Below are 21,032 nucleotides of genomic sequence, written 5' to 3'. Positions count from 1 at the left end.
AGAGAGAGAGAGAAAGAAAGAAAGAAAGAAAGAGAGAGAGAGAGAGAGAGAGAGAGAGAGAGAGAGAGAGAGAGAGAGAGAGAGAGAGAAACAAGGGGGGGGGGGGGACATAAAATTAACAAAATGTACAACTCAGCGTCTTCCATGTTCAACTCAATCTCTAAAATATCTCAGATCTTATTAGTACTAAGCCTACTATAGATCTAGAAATCTCAAGTGTCACTGATGGTTGTCTATAACATGTGGGAACAGATCTCCACTCAATACTAAAATGAAAAAGACTAAATTTCAACAAAGAGTCACTGATGGGTGTCTACAACACATGGCCCAATAAAAATAATAACTAAACAAAGGGTACACACACACGTGCCCAGTTTAATTAGACCTCCCCTCCCCTCCCTCCCGCTCTAGTCTAGCCAGGCGAAACCGGCGGCCAGCCAAGGAGCGTGTTGCTAACACGCGCTAACAAATCACTATGCAAGTGTGGTGTGTGCCACGCGAACGGCGAGTTGTCCCTTCTAGTCGTAGCTCCTCTTTCTAGGATCATAGTAACTAGTCACAGACTACACTTGAAGTAAGGCCTCAGCAAATGACTAAAACGTGGCCAAACTTAGTCCGAAGATGCCGTGATTGTAGTCTGGGACTTGCTTGGGCATCTCACATTAAAAGCGATTATTTCAAGTCCTTGACTAAAGCCAGGGACAAAGCGCTAGTCCGCGTTCATAAAAAAGAGCCCAGGTGGCTATGAAACGGTTCTTACGCCGGAGAAAGACTTCCGGAGCTGGGTTGACGAAAAGCATTAGGAGGTGTAGCCATCGGAGTACTATTTAAACGATACTATTTGAAACAATCCAAAATTTTGCCTCAATCTGGCAATACTCACTTGCAATTGGATTCAATAGTCTGATGTCACGTCGCCCAGCAACGGCGGCCATCGTGGTACTAAACAAAGAAAATCGGTACTTTTTATTCTTCATGCTGCCTTGAACTTTTCATATGTCTTGTGATCAGAATGTGTAAAAGTCAAAGCATGATCAGATTTATAATGGATTTTTTCCTCTGGATACGCTTTTATGCTCGTCGGAGAAATATTTCATAAGGGCGTCCGCCATTGTTCCGATAGTTTAGAGCCAATTACTAAGTTACCATGGGTCATTACGAGGGAAGAAACGTTATGACTGTTGAAGCGTATTAAGATGAGATACACACGGCTCACTAACCTGTCACTTCACACGAGACACTCGACCATTGAACATTTCACGAGACTTTAAAATTTATAGCGTGTCAGAATAATATGGTGAGACTTGTATTAATATTAGATTTCTTTTGGAAAGACAATTGATTTAATTTTTGTTTCAGTTTGGATTTCTTGTTATTTTAATTCATTTTATAATGATTTTTTAAAAAAAACGATTAAGGAATGCTTGTTCACCATTCTTTAGTGATATCAAGAATGTCGATCTGTTCATGGGACAAATTGTCGCTGCACAGTGAAATAAGTAATTTTTAGAAGAAGAAACAATTACATTTCGTTCAGCGGAAGAAAAACTGGAGATATCACGTTCGGCGGAAGAGAATAAAAAAAGAAAGTAACCATTCAGCTGAAGAAAAACAGGAGGAGGTGTCCCGTTCTGTGGGAGATAAGAGGAATAAGAAAGAAAGTGAACGTTCATTGGGAGAAAGAACATGAAAAGGGTGATATCCCGTTCGGCGGTAGTGAATGGAAAAGAAAACAACGTATTGACAGATATTGTGGAGAGGGTTGAAAAATTGGAAAATAAAAAGAAGAAAAGAACAACATCGTCCTCCTCCTCCTCCTCCTCCTCCTCTCCTCCTCCTCCTCCTCCTCGTCTCCATCCTCTGGGTTGGACTCTGGTAGTGAGAAAAATAAGAGGAAGAAAAAGAGTAGTAAAATAATTCCGATAATATAGGTAAAGAAAATGAAAACAATAACGGTGCCAGCTACGTCAGCCGCAAAATCACTCATACAGTGGCACAGCAGATGAAACTGAAAGAGAGGGGTGAGTAAACACCGATAAACAAGACGTTATTGATCATTTGTTTTCTAGGGAGTCGGGATATGAAGAGGAAAGAAAATCAGATGGTAGGGACGAAGATATATTCAAGACGGCTTGCCTTGATTTTGATGAAGACAGTGAATTGTCAGACCTTCTTCCTGAGTCACTGGCTGGTTTCATAAACCAATGCTTTAAATGAAAAATTAAAGGAAGATAAAGTGAGATATTTTTTTTTTAATGGAAGAGTTGAAAAAGCTATCCGATTGTCCGACTCTAAACACGAGTCACCAACAAGGATAGAAAACCAGGATGAATAAATAATTGATATTAAATATTGATGAAAACCAAAATTAATGTCAAATAATATAAATATTTATTTTAAAATTTGAAATCTGTACTTTTAGATATCCAACAAACAGGGTGAGAGAGATATCAGCGAGCAGTGGATTAACCCCCCACTGAATGAACATCAGAAATCCAACTTCAAAAGATTGTTGACAAAGTGGTAGTAGATAGTGAAGCCAAGGGAATAGAAGTGAATATCACCAAAACAGAATGCATGGTAATACAGAAAAATCCCGAAAACAACAACACCTGCAATATAACGATTCACGGCGAGCAGCTTACCAACGTAGAAAGTTTTAAATACCTAGGTTCAATAGTGACAACAGATGGAAGATGTATCCGAGACATACGAGCAAGAATAACTCAAGCCAAACAGGCCTTCATGGACCTGGGAAACATTTTGAAAAACAAACAGATGTCGTTCGGGATTAGATTCCGAGTCTTGAAGTGCTACGTGTGGCCAATCTTGTTCTACGGATGCGAAAGCTGGACTACAAATGCAGAAACACAAAAGAACATTGAAGCTTTTGAAATGTGGTGCTTGAGAAGGATGCAGAGAATATCGTATACCGCACACAAAACGAACGAAGAAGTGCTAAAACAAACATACCAACAAAGGAAACTAATGCCCTTAATAGTGGATCGACAACCATCCTTTTTCGGACACATAGTAAGGAAAGATAAGAATGAATACCTGGCAAGTTGTGGAAAAATACCTGGTAAACGCGCCCGGGGAGACAAAGAAAAACACTCATAGACCAACTAAAGGGCTTCACCAACCTAACAATCCAAGAGCTGTTTGAAAAAGCAAGAGACAGGGAGGAATGGAGAGAGATAATTCATGCAGTATCCGAAGCCTGGACCAGGCATGGAACCTAGAAGAAGAAGAAGAATGAGTTAAGTACGAAGTCCACGAGTGTCAATATTAACCTGCTGTAACTGCCAGCACTTGCTGAGACGATTCGTATCCGGACGGGCAACGAACTGCTCGAGCGGGTGCTCGTCAAAACCTGTATAAACGAACGGGATAAACTAGCGGGTGCCGTCGTACAGCCGTGATTTATTTGAAAAAAAAAAGAACAACCAAAAACAAACAAACCAAAAAAAAACAAAAAAAAAAAAAAAACAACTGTCTCGTTCGACACAGATGATCATAGAAATCGGAAGTATGTATAGTTAAGAGCTCGGCAAAAGAGGCTGTCGTCTGGTACCAGTCATGGCGGCGGTGAAGAGTGAAAAGAAGCCTAGTGCCCCATTATTTTACCTGCGCTTGTAGTAACGCGCAATAAGAATTTAAGGATTATATCAGTTTATCTATCTATCTATATATCTATCTATCATATTATATTCTTATTTATCTATCATATTCTATCCTATCCTGTCTCCCCACCCCTCTCTCTCTCTATCCCTATCTATTTCTCTCTCTCTCTCTCTCTCTCTCTCACTCACTCACTTCTCTCTCTCCATACATACATACATACATACAAACATACACGCACATACTTACACACGCACAGACTCACACACACGCACACACACACACACACACACACACACACATATATATATATATATATATATGTGTGTGTGTGTGTGTGTGTGTGTGTGTGTGTTTTAAAAAAATTAAGTACTTGTAAGAATCCCGCAATTTCATTCGATATTGTACTCATCATCATTTAATAAGTCTGTGTAACGTGCTGCATCCTCTGTTGATTTTTCTGTGTGGCCCAACATAAAGTGTAAGCCAATATAGCCTCTGACCCGTGACACAGCAACATACAGTTGTCCGTGTGTGAAAACAGGTTGTGGTAAGAAAATCAACTGTGAAAATAAACCTTAAGTAGCAGACGTGAGCAGAGTTGAAAGACGATCCTGGGATCGAGAACTTACCTTGCAGTACAGTACTCTGGTGATCATGATTTGATTGTGGATTGGTAAAGTTGAGAGTTTGCCCATAATTCAAAACTGAGTAATATACACTGATCTATACTTACATGAAAGAAAATTGTTGTTTTGACTACTTTAATCCTAAGGTCAAATGAAAATCTGAAGCAGACGCGAACGGTATCAAGTATTCCATCATTGTTCGGGCTAGAAGCTCGACAGATACAATTGGCAGTTTGCCGATAAAGTTTAATTGAATATTTCCCAGGGCAATAATTATCACATCGATAAAAACGACAGTAATATTAGTTGATGTTGTTAATCGGTGAAACTTGTTTAAAATTTCTGTAAATCCGAATACCTTAATGTGATCAAGTGAATAATATCATTATGAATGCCACAATTTGCTGAAAAATGCCAATCGGACAGTTCCTAGCAAACACACAACCTCCCCCCCCCCCACCCCCCCCCCCTCTCCTCGCTCAGTAATTTCTGTACTTGATGTTTATACTGGACAGATATAGAGTTGAGGGTGTGGCCATAAGTTAAACCTGGGTATTATCCCCCCGAAACTATCACATTGAAAGCATCAAAGGGGCAATAATAAAAATACTTGATGTCATAAATAGATGAAAACTGTTGAAAACTTAGTGTAGATCTGAATTCCTTAAAGTGATTAAGTGAATACATTATTTCGAATGCAACGATTTGCATAAAAACGCCAAACTGACAACTTTTTACAGTGTCGAGATTGGTTGTTTTGGAGAGTGTTAGTGTCGTCGGTACAGTTTTATGATATCTGTTTGACTCAACGAACTTTCACACTGACTTTTAAATTATAAAAGGAAATCAAGTTATCTGTTTATCTATCTGTAAAAAATACATTTCTACTTTTCAAATATTTCAGTAGAGTTGTGCGCCGTATATTTTTTTTATTGACTCAAATGGCACAATGTTCTCCATAATGCTATATTTTTAAAAGAAAGGATGCCCTTTTGCAACGGCACCATAAGATAAGATGAGATAAGATATATACTTTATTGGTCCTTGTATGGAAATTATAATTTTGTATCACAACACAATTCGGTAATATATAAAAGAAATATCAAATGTTAATAAATTAAATAAAACTTGGCAAAGAATATTAAAAGTCGTAATAATGTACTGTGGAACAACAAGCGGATATATTATGGTGACTATGATTATACTTATAATAACATTATTGTCCAATAAAAATATAAATAATCAAATGATTATCAAGATACTTTATAAACTGGTAAAGTTTAAATGATATTATACTAAAAAGTAGAGAGTAATATAACATAAAAATCGTGTTATTTCGATTGCATAAATATTTCATCCGAGGTATAAATGAATTATTTTGCGGTTAGCACCTTAATTCATAGAAATATTTATCATTTGCTTTAAAGTAAAAGATTGTAGATAAGAGATTGAAAAGGAGTTATATATATTATTTCTAAGAAGTAAAATGTTCTATAAATAAATATAATTATTTAATCACCTCTCTATAATATTATCCTTACTTCACACATAGATAGATGAATATGTTGGCTTTATTTATTTATTTTTAAAAAATAACTTTTACTTTGAATTTAGAACAGGCATACACACACAATAACTCTTGCTGCCTCGAATACGCTTGAAGGTCGGAGAATATTTTTTAAAAAATCCTAACAAAACAGCAGAACAATTTTCTCACTCAAACTAAGCGTTTTGTATCGACTGTAATGTGGTGCATCGTCCGGAATGATTCAAATGATTTGTTTGTCGTCCGCGTCCGCTGGATTGAACCTTGAATACATAACAATTATAATATTTGTCTAATAATCAAGTCAAAAGTCAATAAGATAAGATAAAATAACACCGAAATGCCTCATGTGTTCGTTCGTCTTCACTTCTTTTTTATAAAAAATCAAAAGCCAAAAGTCAACAACATTGCAGTCCAAACAGTTCAGAATAAAGGCGGTTAAACAGCTGATCGGAGTGGAAGTTTACTTCCGGCTGGCAGAAAGCAATGGAAGACGATGGCGTAGAATAGTAAAATATTAGTTTCTGTCGATAATCTTCCATATTTTTCTGGTTCTAGACATAAATATATATATATTTTTTTAATTCCCGTTAATGATGTAGACCCCTATGCCATTTGTGAACACGACTGGTGCCATAATCTTTAGGAACTACAGCCAGTCTCATCGTTTGATGTAGCGAACTACCTCGTCACGACCACAAGTTTCTGTCTACACGGTCTACACATTTCACGGTAAGTCTGTATTATTTAATCGTTTCCCTATGCTATACCTATACTATGTTACACCATTCACGGCTAATTGTAAGATTTATTCTCAAAAAAATCACAGAAGACAGATATGTCGAACCTGACACGGGAATATTAATATGATAATGACCTGCTTCACGAGTCGTGATCATCTTAGTCTTAGTCTTAGTAAGTTTAGTCTAAGTTAAGTCAGTCTAAGTAGTGGATCAATGAGTCTTTGTGGTTACATTCAAATTTCAACTATTTTGCCTTTAAGGTGATGAATTCCTCCGAATTCACAAAAGATTATAAATAATAATTTAAATTAAAAACACCAGGGCAGGCAATGACTATGAAATCAATGTGGTCCCGCGTCCAAATCAAACTGATTAATACAGTAACAAAACATCATGCACATAAGACTGTTTTAAAAGCCCCACCCCATTCCAAGGGACTGAGCTTGATCCCGAGTGAATATTTTTTTTTCTAATCCCACTCCCCTTGTCAATCCAGCAGTGATTGGGTAGCTGAGTCTGTTAGATCTAGCGGAAAGTACTTTGACATAGACTAGAGTCCTATCTAAAGGGTAGCAATTGCTATGGTCCGTTTCGCGCTTTTCAAACCAGGTTAAACTTCGGCTCCATTGAATGACTACTTTTTTATTCGATATTTTACTCAATCCCCCAACTATATAATTTTTAGCCCCACGGCTGATGTTGAGTTATAGAATTGTGTCTCTCTGAATAATTCTAATAACCTTTCAGATGAGTACTCCACATTTCACAGCAAATTTAATTCACTGTTGTTAACTAAGTGTGAATAATATTACCACCATTGCCACAATTTTTTTTTCAGGCTTACAGGGGACTGACTACTTATAATCAGGCCTACAATGGATGGGTGACGGATGTAAAATGGTTTAAGCCTCCTAGCTGTGGGAAATTGGTACTAGCTGCTAAGGTAACCCCCCCCCCCCCCCCCCCCCCCCCGTTTTCATCTCACTTCTATGATTATTATTACTGTTATTACATATTATTATTTTGATTTCTACATTTATTTATATTACTCCATGCAGGATTGATAATACGATATAGAGGTTTTTAACACATGGCTATATTCATTACAATGAATTTTCTTGAACTAGAATATGAATAACTTTATAAAAAAAAAAAGAAATAAGAAACTTCTTTAATAGGTTCAAGTTCTACTATGGGAGACTCAGTCGAGTCCTTGGAAAAGCCTCTTTACTCACATTTGCTCAGTCAGTGTGTTCGGACATAAACGTTTAAATGGTTTTGCGACTCATGGCAGTCCCGTTAACTCAGTTGGTAGAGCACCCATTTCACAATCAAAGAGACCGAGATATATCCTAGATGAAATTAAGACCCCACCCCCTCCCCTTTCTTTTATTTTTGTACACCCAGCAGTAATTTGGCAATAGAAAAGCGCCCTATTTGAAGGTAACAAGTTATTATTTTCACACTATAGAAACTGGGATGAAATCTGGCTCTATAGACCTAATGGTTCTGATGGACTACTTTTGGTGCTTGCGACACTATTAGGTCATTTTCAGCACAATTAAAAGCTGTTGCGAAATAATTGTAAGAAAAATGGGCTTGGATCAAATACAGAGCAGAAGTAGATCAAAGTTATTAATGTGCTTAGTTTTGAGATCGCCTAACAGTTCCATCCAGAGACAGAATACACTCAAATGTTTATGTTTGATTTCAGGGTTTTACTGCACTTGCGACACATTTCAGCACCAGTAAAAAGGAATAAAATGGGATTGTAAAAATTTCCAGATTTACAATTAAAAGCACACAAGAAAAGTAAGACAAAGAGGAACAAATGTAGATTCCAAGAGAATGCTATCAGTGTACTAAGTCTGATAACACCCAAAAGTCTCATCCTGACACAAGCACAGGTCCCCCCTAAGAGGAATACACTCAAACGTTCACGTATTATTTTTTTATTATATTATATTAAGTTACGTTATGCCTTTTGCGCAGCGATATCATAAGATATCGTCGCCTAGGCATTCCATGAAGGAATATAGATAACTCATCAAACAAGATGTCTGATGTCAACAGGAATCACCCATGTTGTCCAAGTGAGCAAATTGGGTAATCCTTGAGCAAGATTATTAACCCCCAATTTGCTCACTTGGAGAACATGGGGGTTAATAATCTTGCTCAAGGAAAAAAAACGAAAGTGCCTGAAGCGGGGCTCGAACCTGGGACATCCGGATCACAGTGCACTGCCTTAATCACTCGGCCACTTCGCCCCCCATATTATATATACACATATATATATAATATAATAAAAAAATTTTACGCGAACTGATTTACAAGACAAAATTTTTTTTTTTCCCAAAACCAACAATATTCATTTGACTGTTTCTCTCTCAGCCAATGACTCCGGCAAGGGAAAGGACAAATCCAAGTAATCTCATTCCAAGACAAGGACATAAAGAAACTTGGAAAACAATATAAGGGATAGAGGACACAGCATGCCCTCTTGCCACCATGGGAAGTCAAAGACCCCACCCAGTCTATTGTTTATAAAATGTTGATTATAAATTTACAAAATAAATTTACATCCATTTGTCACTCTCTCATCTAAGGACAGGGAAAAAAAGCATGTAATCTTATTCCAAAACAAAGATAGAAAGCTACCTGAAAAAGGAATACAGACATAGGGGGGTGAAGAAAGCAATAATGACCTTGCCCACAATGGAAGGTCAATGACCCCACACCCAGGGTAGAAAAATGAGAACTCAGTCAAGCATTCACCATCAAATTACAAAAGCAACGGATAAAACAAATTTTTAAAAAAGTCATTACAGTACTTTATTTTCTGTATTGTGCTCCAACTTCATGTTTAAATATACAATGGATTTCTATTTATTGGCCAATTCAAAAATATTATTAGGTTTTGAATATTATTGCAGAACATACCCTAATATAGCAATGACTATCCCGCACAAATCTTTGGGCCTCTTTTTCGCTCACGAAGTGCCCGAATTCGCGTCAAAATATGGGACGAAGCCGTTTCGTATATGCTATTTAAAAAAATTAATTTCGACGCTGTTTATCTATGAATATAACTGAAAGTTGGCACACTATGAAAAAAGGTCATTTTAGATTATGTCAAGCGACAAAACTTGTGCGATTACCAGAAGACCGTTAAAAATAGATTTTTACTCTTTGGAGTAAAATATTTCTAAAACTACCGGGCGTGGAGGTTTTGTCGCTGACAAGGTAATACATGAACATTTCTTCTTTTTGGTTGTAAAATTTCATATGAATATGACGAGTACTTTTCCCATATTTTACAAAACACCATCCTAATTTGCTCTTCAAGTTTCAATCTTTTAATCCACTTATTACGCAAGATACAACCAAAGGTCGAAAAAAAAAAAAATGCCGAAAAAGCGTCCCATATTTTCGCGTTTTTTTTCCTCTTTGCGGGTCATCCAAATAAATGACACCTTTAAAACTGTATAACTTGTTTATTTATGAATGGATTTTCAAAATTCAAAAACATTTTTACTCAGTGGAGATAGGGCTTGGATTTTAGACAAAAATTTTCTTCAAAAAGAGAAAAAAAAACATTTTTCATAGTCATTGCTATATAATAATGGTAACAGAAGTAATACTACAACTAGTACAATTTTTTCACAAACATTTCGGGCAAAAGTAAAAATGTTTAACACATGTATTAGTCTAATGAAAAGAATGAAAAGGATTACAAAGGTATATAAAATCAAGCATTATTGGAAAAGAATGAATAAAAAGTCTGACTGCTTTCTTTTCGTTTCAGGTTCGCCATTCCCAAAAATTGGGTTATAGTGGACTCCGTGTGTCGACAAGTGCTTTCTGCTCAGCATCAAGATGGGAACCTGAAATGTCTGTCTTCACAATCCTGTAAAAGAAATACCAAGATTAAGTTAATACATAGAGCAAATAGTACATTATTGACCTACCACCTCTGGCGTCTATCGTGTCACTGGGAATTTTAATTTTAATATTTAATATGTTTGAAAACAAAGAAAACTTAAGCCCCATTTCCTCAAATACGCAAGTCATTCATTTTACAGGTCAAAATAATTTTTTTTAAAAGTTTTTCTTTGACTTCAACTTCAAATGCCAATAGTGCCTGAACCTTATGATGAATTCCAAAATGGTTTGGCATATTTATGTGGAAATCTATTCTTTTAAAAAAATAGAGTTGTGGATCACCATTGCTCCGTACAGCAAATGTTAAATATTTATCATTGAGCACAAAATTACTGGCAAACCTAAAAATTCTAAAACTATTTATTTACAAACTCTACAAGTAACACGCAAATATTTTAAAAACTAAATGTAATTCTATCACCTGTGGAATCAAACTATGTATGCTCAGAAAATCTGCTGTACTGTAATGTTCGGGCAATTATTGGCCTTCGCCAAAAAAAGAAAAAAAATAAGAACTGTATTTCCTACACCAGTATACAAAAAACACACATATATGTTTTCTCTACACGGGAAATTCCATTGAGTGTTACAAGCGCTGCACCTAACCATCAACTTCTTGTAGATACCGCTAGCTATAACCAATAAAAATGGACAAACTTAGCCCATAATATTTTACATTTCTGGGAATGTTTGTTTTTTCTTTTATGCCATATAATTTATTAATATCTTTTATTTAATTTGTTGCCAGCGTGTGTATTTTGTACATACGTACATAGGGAATAGGTACATGCTTCTGTAAAAAAACGTTTGATTGGTCATTCTGCTGATTTGTGCAGATTGCCTTTTACCACAATGAAATGACAATTAAAAATAACATGTAGACTATAATATTAATATATTCATTTAGCTAAGGTTAATAAAACATTTCCTCCCAGATCTTAATAATTGAGGAATAAATCAATATGGGTGAACTCATTTAATTCTATCTATCTCATCATAAGAACACTTTGTCACTACGTTGTGTGGCCTTGAGCAAGTCACCTCAGCCCTAGCTCAGTTTGTGGCGCTGTGTTGCGGCAATGGCTGGGTTATTTCAGTCTCCCTTTAGAATAGACTCCAAAGACAAAATTTCCCTAGAGGTGAATAAAGAGAATCTATATTTTTAAAATTTGTAACGCTATAGTCAAAGACAAAAACCTTCAGGATTTTCTAATTTTGTATGAACTATCCTAAAAGGCAACCTATCCATAGCATAGAAGGACATGCTCACAATAGTATTCATTTCATTTCCCTCAAATTTAATGGATCTTCCTCTTTTATTAATTGTCATTGCCCATTCATTCAATAAAACAAAATTAATCAACATAATAAAGACAAAGCTTTTGATTCAAATGAAGTGATGGTTTTTGTTCAGTTATTTATTATCTCTGAAGTTAAAAGTCTTAAAACTCAACCATATAAGCTTTTGTACAGTCTGGTTATTTGAAAAAAAACTTCTCTTGATGTCAGTTCTTGCACCAACAATTTGGACAAACTTTTGACTTCATTACTGGCTCACCAGACAGGCATTCCTTACATACCTTATGAGCAAATGAAGTCACTTGATATGTGCTCTATTCCCCTTTGTCTTATTACATTCCTCATAGTCATAGATTTGTGTCTTAACTTTACAATATGAAATATGATTTTGTGCCCTTTGTCTATTGTTATGTGCATAGATCTACAATCTTTTCACTCTCTATTCAACTTCCTTTCAACTGGCAATGCAATGACCTTAAAGTGTAATGAACGGCACAAACGTTGCTAATCTCACTTTTTACCCCCAAAAAATTGCTTGATTTGGACCTATTAAATTTCCTGAGAGTGAGATCTGCTTTTATTTTTATATAGCGCATGCAATATCCACCCAAAGCACTCTACAAGATGTCCCAAGCCAACAGAAACATTAACATTAACATGTAGGAAGAGATATCATGCCTACATAAATATTGTTTTAAGCAGATACAATCAATACACTTACATTTACATGGTCAATGATTGAGCTAGTTTCTCCAATTGTTGATTGTTCAACTAGAGCCGTTGCTGCCTGCAGTCATTGCGTTTGTTCCTATCTTTAAGACATGAGTAATGGTCTGTTTTTTTCTCTGCACCATGTCAAAGCTTTAACGTTGGAACCGAATCAGGATCAGTTTCATCAAGCAGTGATGCTGGCCTTCCTGTAAAGGCAAAAAAATTGATTGTTGAAATATATTACGTCATTTCTTGCCTATTACAATCTGGTCCTGGTCCTTGTGTGGCTATGTGGTCTAGTGGTATGACACTCGATTTTGGATCGGAAGGTCATGGGTTCGAGCCTCGCGCTCGACGCATAGTTGAGTCCTTGGAAAAGGCTCTTTATTCACATTCTCTCACCGTACTCAGGTGTAAAATGAATACCTGGCCGTTTACAGCATTTTCTTTGTCCGAAAAATTGTAGTGTCGCCTAAAAGGCGTCATGTCCCGTTCTACATGTTAAATGTTGCTGTTGACCAGGGACCCCTTGTACAGCGCTTTGAGCACATTTAGTGGATATTGCGCTATAATATAAAGCTCAATTTTTAAATTTTTTTTTTTACAATCCTTAAGCTTTCCGTTAAATTTACATCAAGCTTTGTCAAATTAGAACAAGGGTAGAACAATTATATAGTGCAATTTCCATGAAATGAAAAGTTGTTCAAAGCGCTTTGCAAGGGGTTTATAGCCAACACTTCTTCACTAGAGGAATTCAAGCGTCGATTGAAGACATTCTTATTCCGACAGGCTTTCTTTTGATTATGTGTATAATTAGCGTTGTTCGTGTACTGTGTTAGGGCTTCATGATTAAGTTAATCTATGTTTTGCGCCCAGAGCCCTCCTGATGAAGGGATGTTTGGCGCACTATAAATCTATACCATTATTATTATTATTAACAGCAAGACTTTACATGCAGGTCGAGACATGACGCTTGTTAGGCGATATTACATTTTTTCGGGAAAGAGACAATGCTGTTTAACAGCTCTGCATCTGCCCCCTGAAAAACTTGCCTGAAAATCCTCGAGCTGAAGCTTTTTCAATAACATGAGCAAACATCCCCATTTCCCAGAATATTTTCTTAGAATTTTACCAATTCAATAGGCTGTTAAACAAAATGAAAAAGTATTTTAATTAATTTTTTGTTCCGGCAGATCGAAATTGCCAGAAATGCCGGCAAATTTACAGGCCTATGTTAAAAGCCAGTTACCCAATTTATGCCTGAGTATGGTGAGAGAATGTGAATAAAGTTCCTTTCCCAATGACTCAACTGCTCAGAACGGGTCTGGAACCCTAATCCTTCCAAAATGACGGTGATAACTATACCACATAGCTGCAATTAAAGTATCGGGATCCCAAAGGACAATTTTTTTAAATTGAAATTTTTTTATTATTATTGTCATATTTGGGAAAAATTCCATATGAAGGCCCTAATTCAATGACTATACGAAACATTATAACTAATCCTCACCTTGAGTTAAAATTTGTTTCTAACTATGAAAATTATGAAAAGTCATTTTAGTGGATTGATAGAGGTCGATTGTTTCTTTCTTTGGATTAAAATTTAAAATAATAATAATTATAATATTAATTTTGTCAGTAAAAAAATAACCATTACTATCATTATAAACTGACACTGGCAATCACTAAGCAGCGTGTTAAACTTCTGTCAAAAACTAGCATTTACATGTCCAACAGCGGTGTAGAAAAGCAGTTTGTTCGTGTTACTTTACAATACACCACCAACGGAGGAACAGAAAAAAAAAACTTAAGAAAAACGCAACCTTACTTTTAATATTTCTTCAAATGGAGAACATGTTTTTAAAATGCACAATATATTAATCTTGACAAAGCATAAGTTATAAACTGGAACATTATAATTCTAAAATGAATGATCAGAACAACAGTGAAAGACTTCCTAATCTCATAAAAGCCAAATCTTGAAAACGAAAGTAGCCCTATCACTATCGGTAATGAGGCATTTGGTTTTGATTTAGAGTATGTTGCACGAGAAATGCATGAAATATTCATGGTCCTATCTGATAACTAAACACAACAAATAAAAGATCATCCATCCGGACCGTGTATGGACCATAAAATTAAAATGATTCCTTCTAGACCGCCTACAGACTACAGATTACATCTGAGTCTGAGATGAGTCAGATGATTTCTCCAACTTCGGAGTTTCGCATAGAAAAGTCACATCGGTGAAAAATCTCTCCGTAGATTTTGTTAGACCACCGAGTTTGAAATTTTTGATTTGATTTCCCTTCCATGAAAAAGAATAAAACACATATTTACTAAATCATAAACTTGCAACGTCAGAAATTAAGGCAAGGACCTTGGTCGGTTGCCGCCAACTCCGTGACATGCTATGGCGGCCCACAATGGCGACATGATGATGTTGGAGCGAAGTAAACTTGCTTTGTTCACAATAATTAAAATTAATTCATATCGTATATATAATATTTAAGATTTTAATTTATCCATCAATTCTTACCTTTAACAAAACGATCATTGCAAACTCGGTGGCTGCAAGTTAGATTTGAGCCATCGCCAAATCCCTTTCTTCTGATCGCTGCAACTGTCTCCGCTGGGTTAAATTTATTATTTTTGGGTCCTTCGTCTTCCTAATGGATGGTAACCTGAACATTTTGACTCCATCTCGACCCTGTCTTCTAGTGCATCCGATGATTATGCAGTTATTTGGCACGTTTCACGTTTTAAAAATTGGACTAGAGCTTGTTTCACATCAATGTTTACAAGCCAGCCAAGTTCTTTTGCCATCCGGAACTAAAGTAGGTCATTGCGTGACGTCATCAGCATTCTATCTATAATGTCGTAAACAAAGGGAAGTAATACAATAAATTCTTCATTCATCTATATTTTCAACAACAATCATGGCTTACTATTCGAGCATGAAAGCAAATTGCAAAAGAATAACTTAAATATACTCTGAGCCGCTTCTGAGAATCTCGGTCCTCAATCCTCAATCTTGCCTCCCTCACTCACACCCACACCCCAGAACCCGAAGATGGACTTGGCTTTGACCAAAAAAAATCCAGATTTTAACAAGCAAGTGTCTTTGATACACACATGCAGAGGGAAAGAGTTATACTTAAAAGCTGCTGCACAAGAAATATCGAATCTAGAACAGGTATGATTAGGAGTTCATTGTTATTGGCTATTGGGCAGCCAGAAATTAATAAAGATGCATGGCTGATAAATTTGAAGGCCGGCTCTATTTTCCGAGCGCTCTGGAAAATAAACGTGAACTCTATTTCTCCGAATGATCGGCGAGCCTCCAGTAGCTGATGGGTTACGGACGCGATGTCGATGCAAAAGTAAATGCTCCGACCCAGAGTGGACACGGAATTCTCACGAATCATCAAGTTAACGGGGTTTTTTTTTAGGCACATTGTTGACAAAGACAGATTTTATCAAAAAATTTTGCTTTTGCGAATACTCCATGGCGCGTTCACTTTTGCACTTCGCGCTGCACTATCAAAGAGAGAACAGAAATAAACCTAAATAACAAAGCCAAAGTCTCAAGACGGGAACAGAGGTTGAAAGACAGGAGCACAAACTCAAGATAGAAGGCTAACAGAGCGCCCAAGCACTGGCAAAAGAACCCCCCCCCCCCCCCAAAAAAAAAAAAAATGCATACACATTCATCATTCACACAGACACTCTAGCAAATAACCCCAAAAAATCTTGAGAACGGAAATCATTAGGAGAAAAAGATATATACGTTTATTTTGAAAACATGTAATTCCCTGTCCAGGAGACCTTCCATAAGCTACTACATCCCAAGTCTTCTTCCGATTTTATAGAGGGGGTTTGGGAGGGGGGGGGGGGAACTTTTTTTTAAAAGTCTTCCCCCTCCCAAACCCCCTTCTAGAAGTTCTAGTGTAGGGGGTTTGGGAGGGGGGAGACTTTAAAAAAAAAAAGGCCCCCCCCCCCCCTCCCAAACCCCCTACTAGAACAAGAATACTTGGGATGTAGTAGCTTATGGAAGGTCTCCCCCCTGTCCTCCTTTAAAGCCTCTTTGAAGAGAGAGTACTTCCTTTCAATTTTCTGTGAGTGATTTTATCGATTTTATTGATTGATAGATATGATCGCATGTGCATATAATTATATATATATAAATATATCTGTCTTAGTATAATCGCTTCCGAGCACTTTTGGTAGAAAAGGGCACTATAGAAATTATGCATTATTATTATTTTATTTTATTTTTATTATTTTCAACTTCCAGGACCTTGGAAAGCTGCGTTTGGAAAAAAAATGGTGTTTTGATATCAATGGTGAGAGAATAATACCAACCCCAGAAGATCAAGCCACTAAAATATGTGAACAAATAATGAACGATGATGATATGATAAAAGGTATAGTTTTACAATTTGATCTTTTAGCATATTGGTTATCAATGACTTTAATTTCAAATACCTTAAATACTGATGAATCTTAGATCCAGTAGAATTTTTGCTGTAAACGTAGTTACTAATAATTACAACAGTCATATCAATTTTATGTAGTGACCAGGGGAAAAAATAGTCAAACGACCGCTGCTCTGTTTTACATATATTTCAATAATCAGCATGCTCGTAGAAGAGGCTATCTTTTATCTTTTGATTCTATAAATTACTCTGAGGTCAATAGTCATAAGATCATTTCTGGGTTGCTGATAGAATCAAATCCTCTGAAATCAGGTGAAATTACTTGCTCTGCTCTCTCTCTGTATTAGTGGCCAGTGTGTTGGCTCTAAGTCTCAGTTTAGTTCGTCAAAATGTGAAACTATTTGTGAATGCCATGAAAAATATACTAAGACAATGAAGGACATAATTTAGGAATTCTGTTAGTTTTGTTAAATTTTCGTTCGACAAATGCATATTGCACTGTAATTCCATTTCTTGGGAAATGTTGACATAAACTGAAAGTTGCGATTAACTGAGTTGTGATTATTTGGAGTGGACTGTACAACCATAACTTGTCAGAATATCAGATATATCTGATTAATTTACCTGGTGAAGTCTGCTGACAAGTATACTCTTTAACTTTAAATTGTAGTATTGATGTTGCTGGGGAAAAATAAAAAGCGTAATTTTTTTTATTTTCTATTTTCAGATGTTGTAAAGGCCTTGAGAATGAAGAAGCTAGACTTACAGATCAATGTCAAAAAGATGAAAGAAATGTGTGATGCTCTAACCATAAAAGAAGAGGTTAAATAGTCACCTCCGATTCTTAAGTCATTTGATTTTGATGCCATTCCATTAGTCATTTTTACAATTTGTGTTGCCCGGATTGTATCAGGCCCATCCTTAGGTCTCTCCATTGGCTTCCTCTTAAAGACAGAGAGTTGAGTTCAAAATTGTCATAGTGGTGTTTAAATTTCGAAATGTTTAGCTCAATCTTGGAATGTATACACCGATTAATGTTGCCAAATGTAAACTATCTCTAGCTGAATGATTTCTCTCTGCCCAGGCTCCAAAAATATGGAACAAGTTAGAAAAAGAAATCAAAGACTTAGTAATTTTAGTAAACTTCTGAAAACATTTCTATTCAGACAGGCTTTTGAGTAGGAGTAATAGTATATGCGTTTTGTGTTACCCATTGTCTGTATATGTAGTACCTTAGAGCACTTTATGGATTCTGCATGCTGTATAAATTAATTATTATATTACATCATTTACCAACGTGTTGATATATTGGTACTTGATTCCAGAACAACACTCCACTCATAACTACTATTCTTTAGTAGACTGTTTCAATGGAACCTTGTTTGTCCAATTTCCTTTCCCCCTTCTCTGAAAGAGAAGTTTTAAAACCAACATGAGTGGGAACGATGTTGTCTGCATCAGTTTCATGAAGCTTTGCTCTATGAGAAAGAGGACAATTTCTTCCAACAAATGTTGCATGCAAAAGTTTAGGGCCAGAATGATCAATATTAGCATGGTTATCGACAAATACACATTGTATTTAATCATTAAATCTCTAATCTGAGAATGTTTATCATGAAAACTTTTTTGTTTCTCAGTTTTCCTTTTAACAAATTTATGAACTTATTTGTGTAACAAATCTAAACGAGTCTATATTCTTCAGTCAAGTAAAAGTCCAGCTGGTGTTTATTCAGTTGTTGTTGGAACATTTTAGTAGAAACCTGTTCACACGCTCTGGTACTCTAACACTGTTACTTTTATCTTTTTCATTGCTGATTGGAAGACTACAACTCTCTCAGCTAATCTGTCTGTTGATGGATGACAAGGGGTTGGCTATTTGTGCTCGATGCCTCTGAAATATAGAAAATCTTAAAATTCTTGGCTGACGAATGATTGGCCATGTCTGACAGGATTTTGTCAGGCAGTCCTGATGTTGTGAAGACAACTGAGAGCTGGGAAATTGTGTCGGATGAAGTAATCCAATTTTTATATTATCAAATTCAATCCAGTTTAAATGAGAATCAACCATAATTAAGACCATGTCATATAAGAAGGGACTGGCAAAATAAATTTGAGTTCTACTCCATGGTTTGGTTGGCTGGTTCCACAAATTCAGAAGTGAAAGTGCTGGTGGTGTTTTCTGAAAACTTTGACATTAACACAAGATTTGGCACAAAATTCTAAATCATTAAATTATGATCAATGTAAGGTCACCACAAATAACTCCTTACTAGCATCTTCACTCTTACATTGTCATTAATGATCCTCATGATTTTGAGCAAGAATCTTCTGTTGAAGCACTATGGTGATAATAACTTGAATACCTCACAGTAAACATCCATTGTCAATGCTTATCTCCGCTTTTTCTGTAAAGTAAGGATGAGCATTTTTGTTGATGTTAGGCTATGGATAGCCATGAGCAATAATTTCACAGATCTTCTGAAGTACTGGATCTGTGTATATTTCTGATGTGATGTGGATACTGGTAATAGATAGGTCATCAAGAACTCGGAATACCAGATGAAGATCTTCAAAAAACTGTTGGTGCTGCAGTTTCATGCAGGAGTAATCAGCTCAACTCATCTGCAATTTTATGATGACCAGGTGTTCCAATTTATAATCATAGGCACTCAATATGATGGCACAGCTTTGAACTCAATACGATGCATGGTCTGGTATTGGTTTGTACAGACCAAGAAGAGGTTTGTGATCTGTTTTGACCAGACCAAATAAAGTACTTGTGGAATTTGCAAAATCCAAAAATGATTGACAAAGCGTTTTTCACAAGTTGTGAGTAATTTTGTTCTGCTTTACCAAGTGACCTGGAAGCGTATGCAATTGGCTTTTCCAATCAATTGTTGAAACTGTGCGAAAATGTTGCAGAGACTCCTCTGGGCATCACAATTGAGAATGAAAGAGAGAGAGAGAGAGAAGTTTATTCAATCTTAGGCTTTCGCCAATAAATCAACAATTTGATGCCAACATACATGAAAGTGGAAAAAAAGAAAAAAAAAAAAAAGGTAAATGGATCCAAAAAAATAAACTGATACACCACACAAAAATACAACAATCGTAATAACATCAATACGTTCAATAATAATAATAATAATAATAATAATAATAATAATAATAATAATAATAATAATGATAATAATAATAAGAATAATAATAAGAATAATAATAATAATGATAATAATAATAATAATAGTAATGATAATAATAATAATAATGATAATAATAATAATAATAAGAAGAAGAAGAACAACAACAACAACAACAACAACAACAACAACAACAAGAATATCAATAATAATAATAATAATAATAATATTACCATCATCCCTACACCCCAATCATCACAGTTACCACCACCATTACCATTATCACTACCACTATCACCATCACTTTTACATTTCCAATCAGTTTTTCTCATTAAAAAAAAAAAAAAAATTGATACCCATCACAACAGACCTCCTCACTACCACGAAAATTCCCGTAGTACTACGGCTAAATCCCGGGCTGGATATAATAAAGGTTTTTAATTAAATGTCATTTCTTGAAAACGAAGTTCTGGTGCCAGAGCTATCACATAGAGTTAATATTTTTCCCCACGCATTATAAGGACAAACTGGTGGTTTTTAAGGGTAGTTAAAATGTCTACGATGTTATTTACCCTGAAAACTACTTATTACATTTTCCTATTTCAAGTAGGCAGGTCTGCTATGATAAGTATCAGTTCCATAGTCAAAATAAGACAAACAAAAATAACTTTTATTTTAATCAATAATCCATACAATTTGATGACAACAGACATGAAAGTGAGAAAAAAAGGTACATGAAACCAAAGCATAAAATGATACCATAAATAACCATAAATTGTAATACCACCAATACTTACAATAATAGTAATAATAGTAATAATAATAATGATAATAATAATAATAATAATAATAATAATAATAATAATAATAATAATAATAATAATAATAATAATAATAATAATTGTAAAAATAACAGAAGCGCCGCAGCAATAATATCTAGTATTGTATTTGTAAATGGGGAC

At 35.6% G+C, this 21,032-nt stretch overlaps 1 protein-coding gene and 2 long non-coding RNA genes across 5 annotated transcripts; 2 read left to right on the top strand and 1 right to left on the bottom strand.

Moving 5' to 3' along the window:
* Positions 1 to 6,259: 6,259 nt before the first annotated feature.
* LOC144956782 (uncharacterized) lies at positions 6,260 to 11,877 on the top strand. The gene is made up of 3 exons (XR_013642018.1): positions 6,260 to 6,528; positions 7,378 to 7,482; positions 10,345 to 11,877. It is a non-coding gene; the product is annotated as an uncharacterized LOC144956782 (long non-coding RNA).
* LOC144956776 (uncharacterized) lies at positions 9,347 to 15,325 on the bottom strand. Of its 3 annotated transcripts, none has more exons than XR_013642015.1 (3): positions 15,031 to 15,325; positions 12,502 to 12,697; positions 9,347 to 10,446 (listed from the first exon to the last, which is right to left on the bottom strand). It is a non-coding gene; the product is annotated as an uncharacterized LOC144956776 (long non-coding RNA). The 3 variants fall into 3 exon arrangements; XR_013642016.1 differs by lacking the exon at positions 15,031 to 15,325 and adding an exon at positions 14,832 to 14,913; XR_013642017.1 differs by lacking the exon at positions 15,031 to 15,325 and adding an exon at positions 14,623 to 14,774.
* A 51-nt stretch (positions 15,326 to 15,376) lies between these two features.
* LOC144956766 (uncharacterized) lies at positions 15,377 to 20,012 on the top strand. Its single transcript, XM_078887473.1, has 3 exons — positions 15,377 to 15,687; positions 16,789 to 16,918; positions 17,658 to 20,012. Exons 1-3 carry the CDS (start codon positions 15,565 to 15,567, stop codon positions 17,759 to 17,761), a joined length of 357 nt encoding a protein of 118 aa, XP_078743599.1. The 5' UTR covers positions 15,377 to 15,564; the 3' UTR covers positions 17,762 to 20,012.
* The last annotated feature ends 1,020 nt before the right edge of the window (positions 20,013 to 21,032 follow it).

The sequence above is a fragment of the Berghia stephanieae genome, chromosome 1 (genome assembly GCF_034508935.2).
Source record: "Berghia stephanieae isolate SIO BIC M18660-M18661 chromosome 1, UCSD_Bste_1.3, whole genome shotgun sequence".
Lineage (NCBI taxonomy): Eukaryota > Metazoa > Mollusca > Gastropoda > Nudibranchia > Aeolidiidae > Berghia > Berghia stephanieae.
Note: the sequence above shows the minus strand (reverse complement) of the source record. Positions and strands in the feature narration are given on the sequence as shown.

Coding starts and splice junctions, on each gene's coding strand:
- LOC144956766 (XM_078887473.1), top strand. CDS start 15,565: ATGGACTTGGCTTTGACCAAAAAAAATCCAGATTTTAACAAGCAAGTG. Junction 15,688..16,788: donor AAATATCGAATCTAGAACAG/GTATGATTAGGA, acceptor TTCAACTTCCAG/GACCTTGGAAAGCTGCGTTT. Junction 16,919..17,657: donor CGATGATGATATGATAAAAG/GTATAGTTTTAC, acceptor TTCTATTTTCAG/ATGTTGTAAAGGCCTTGAGA.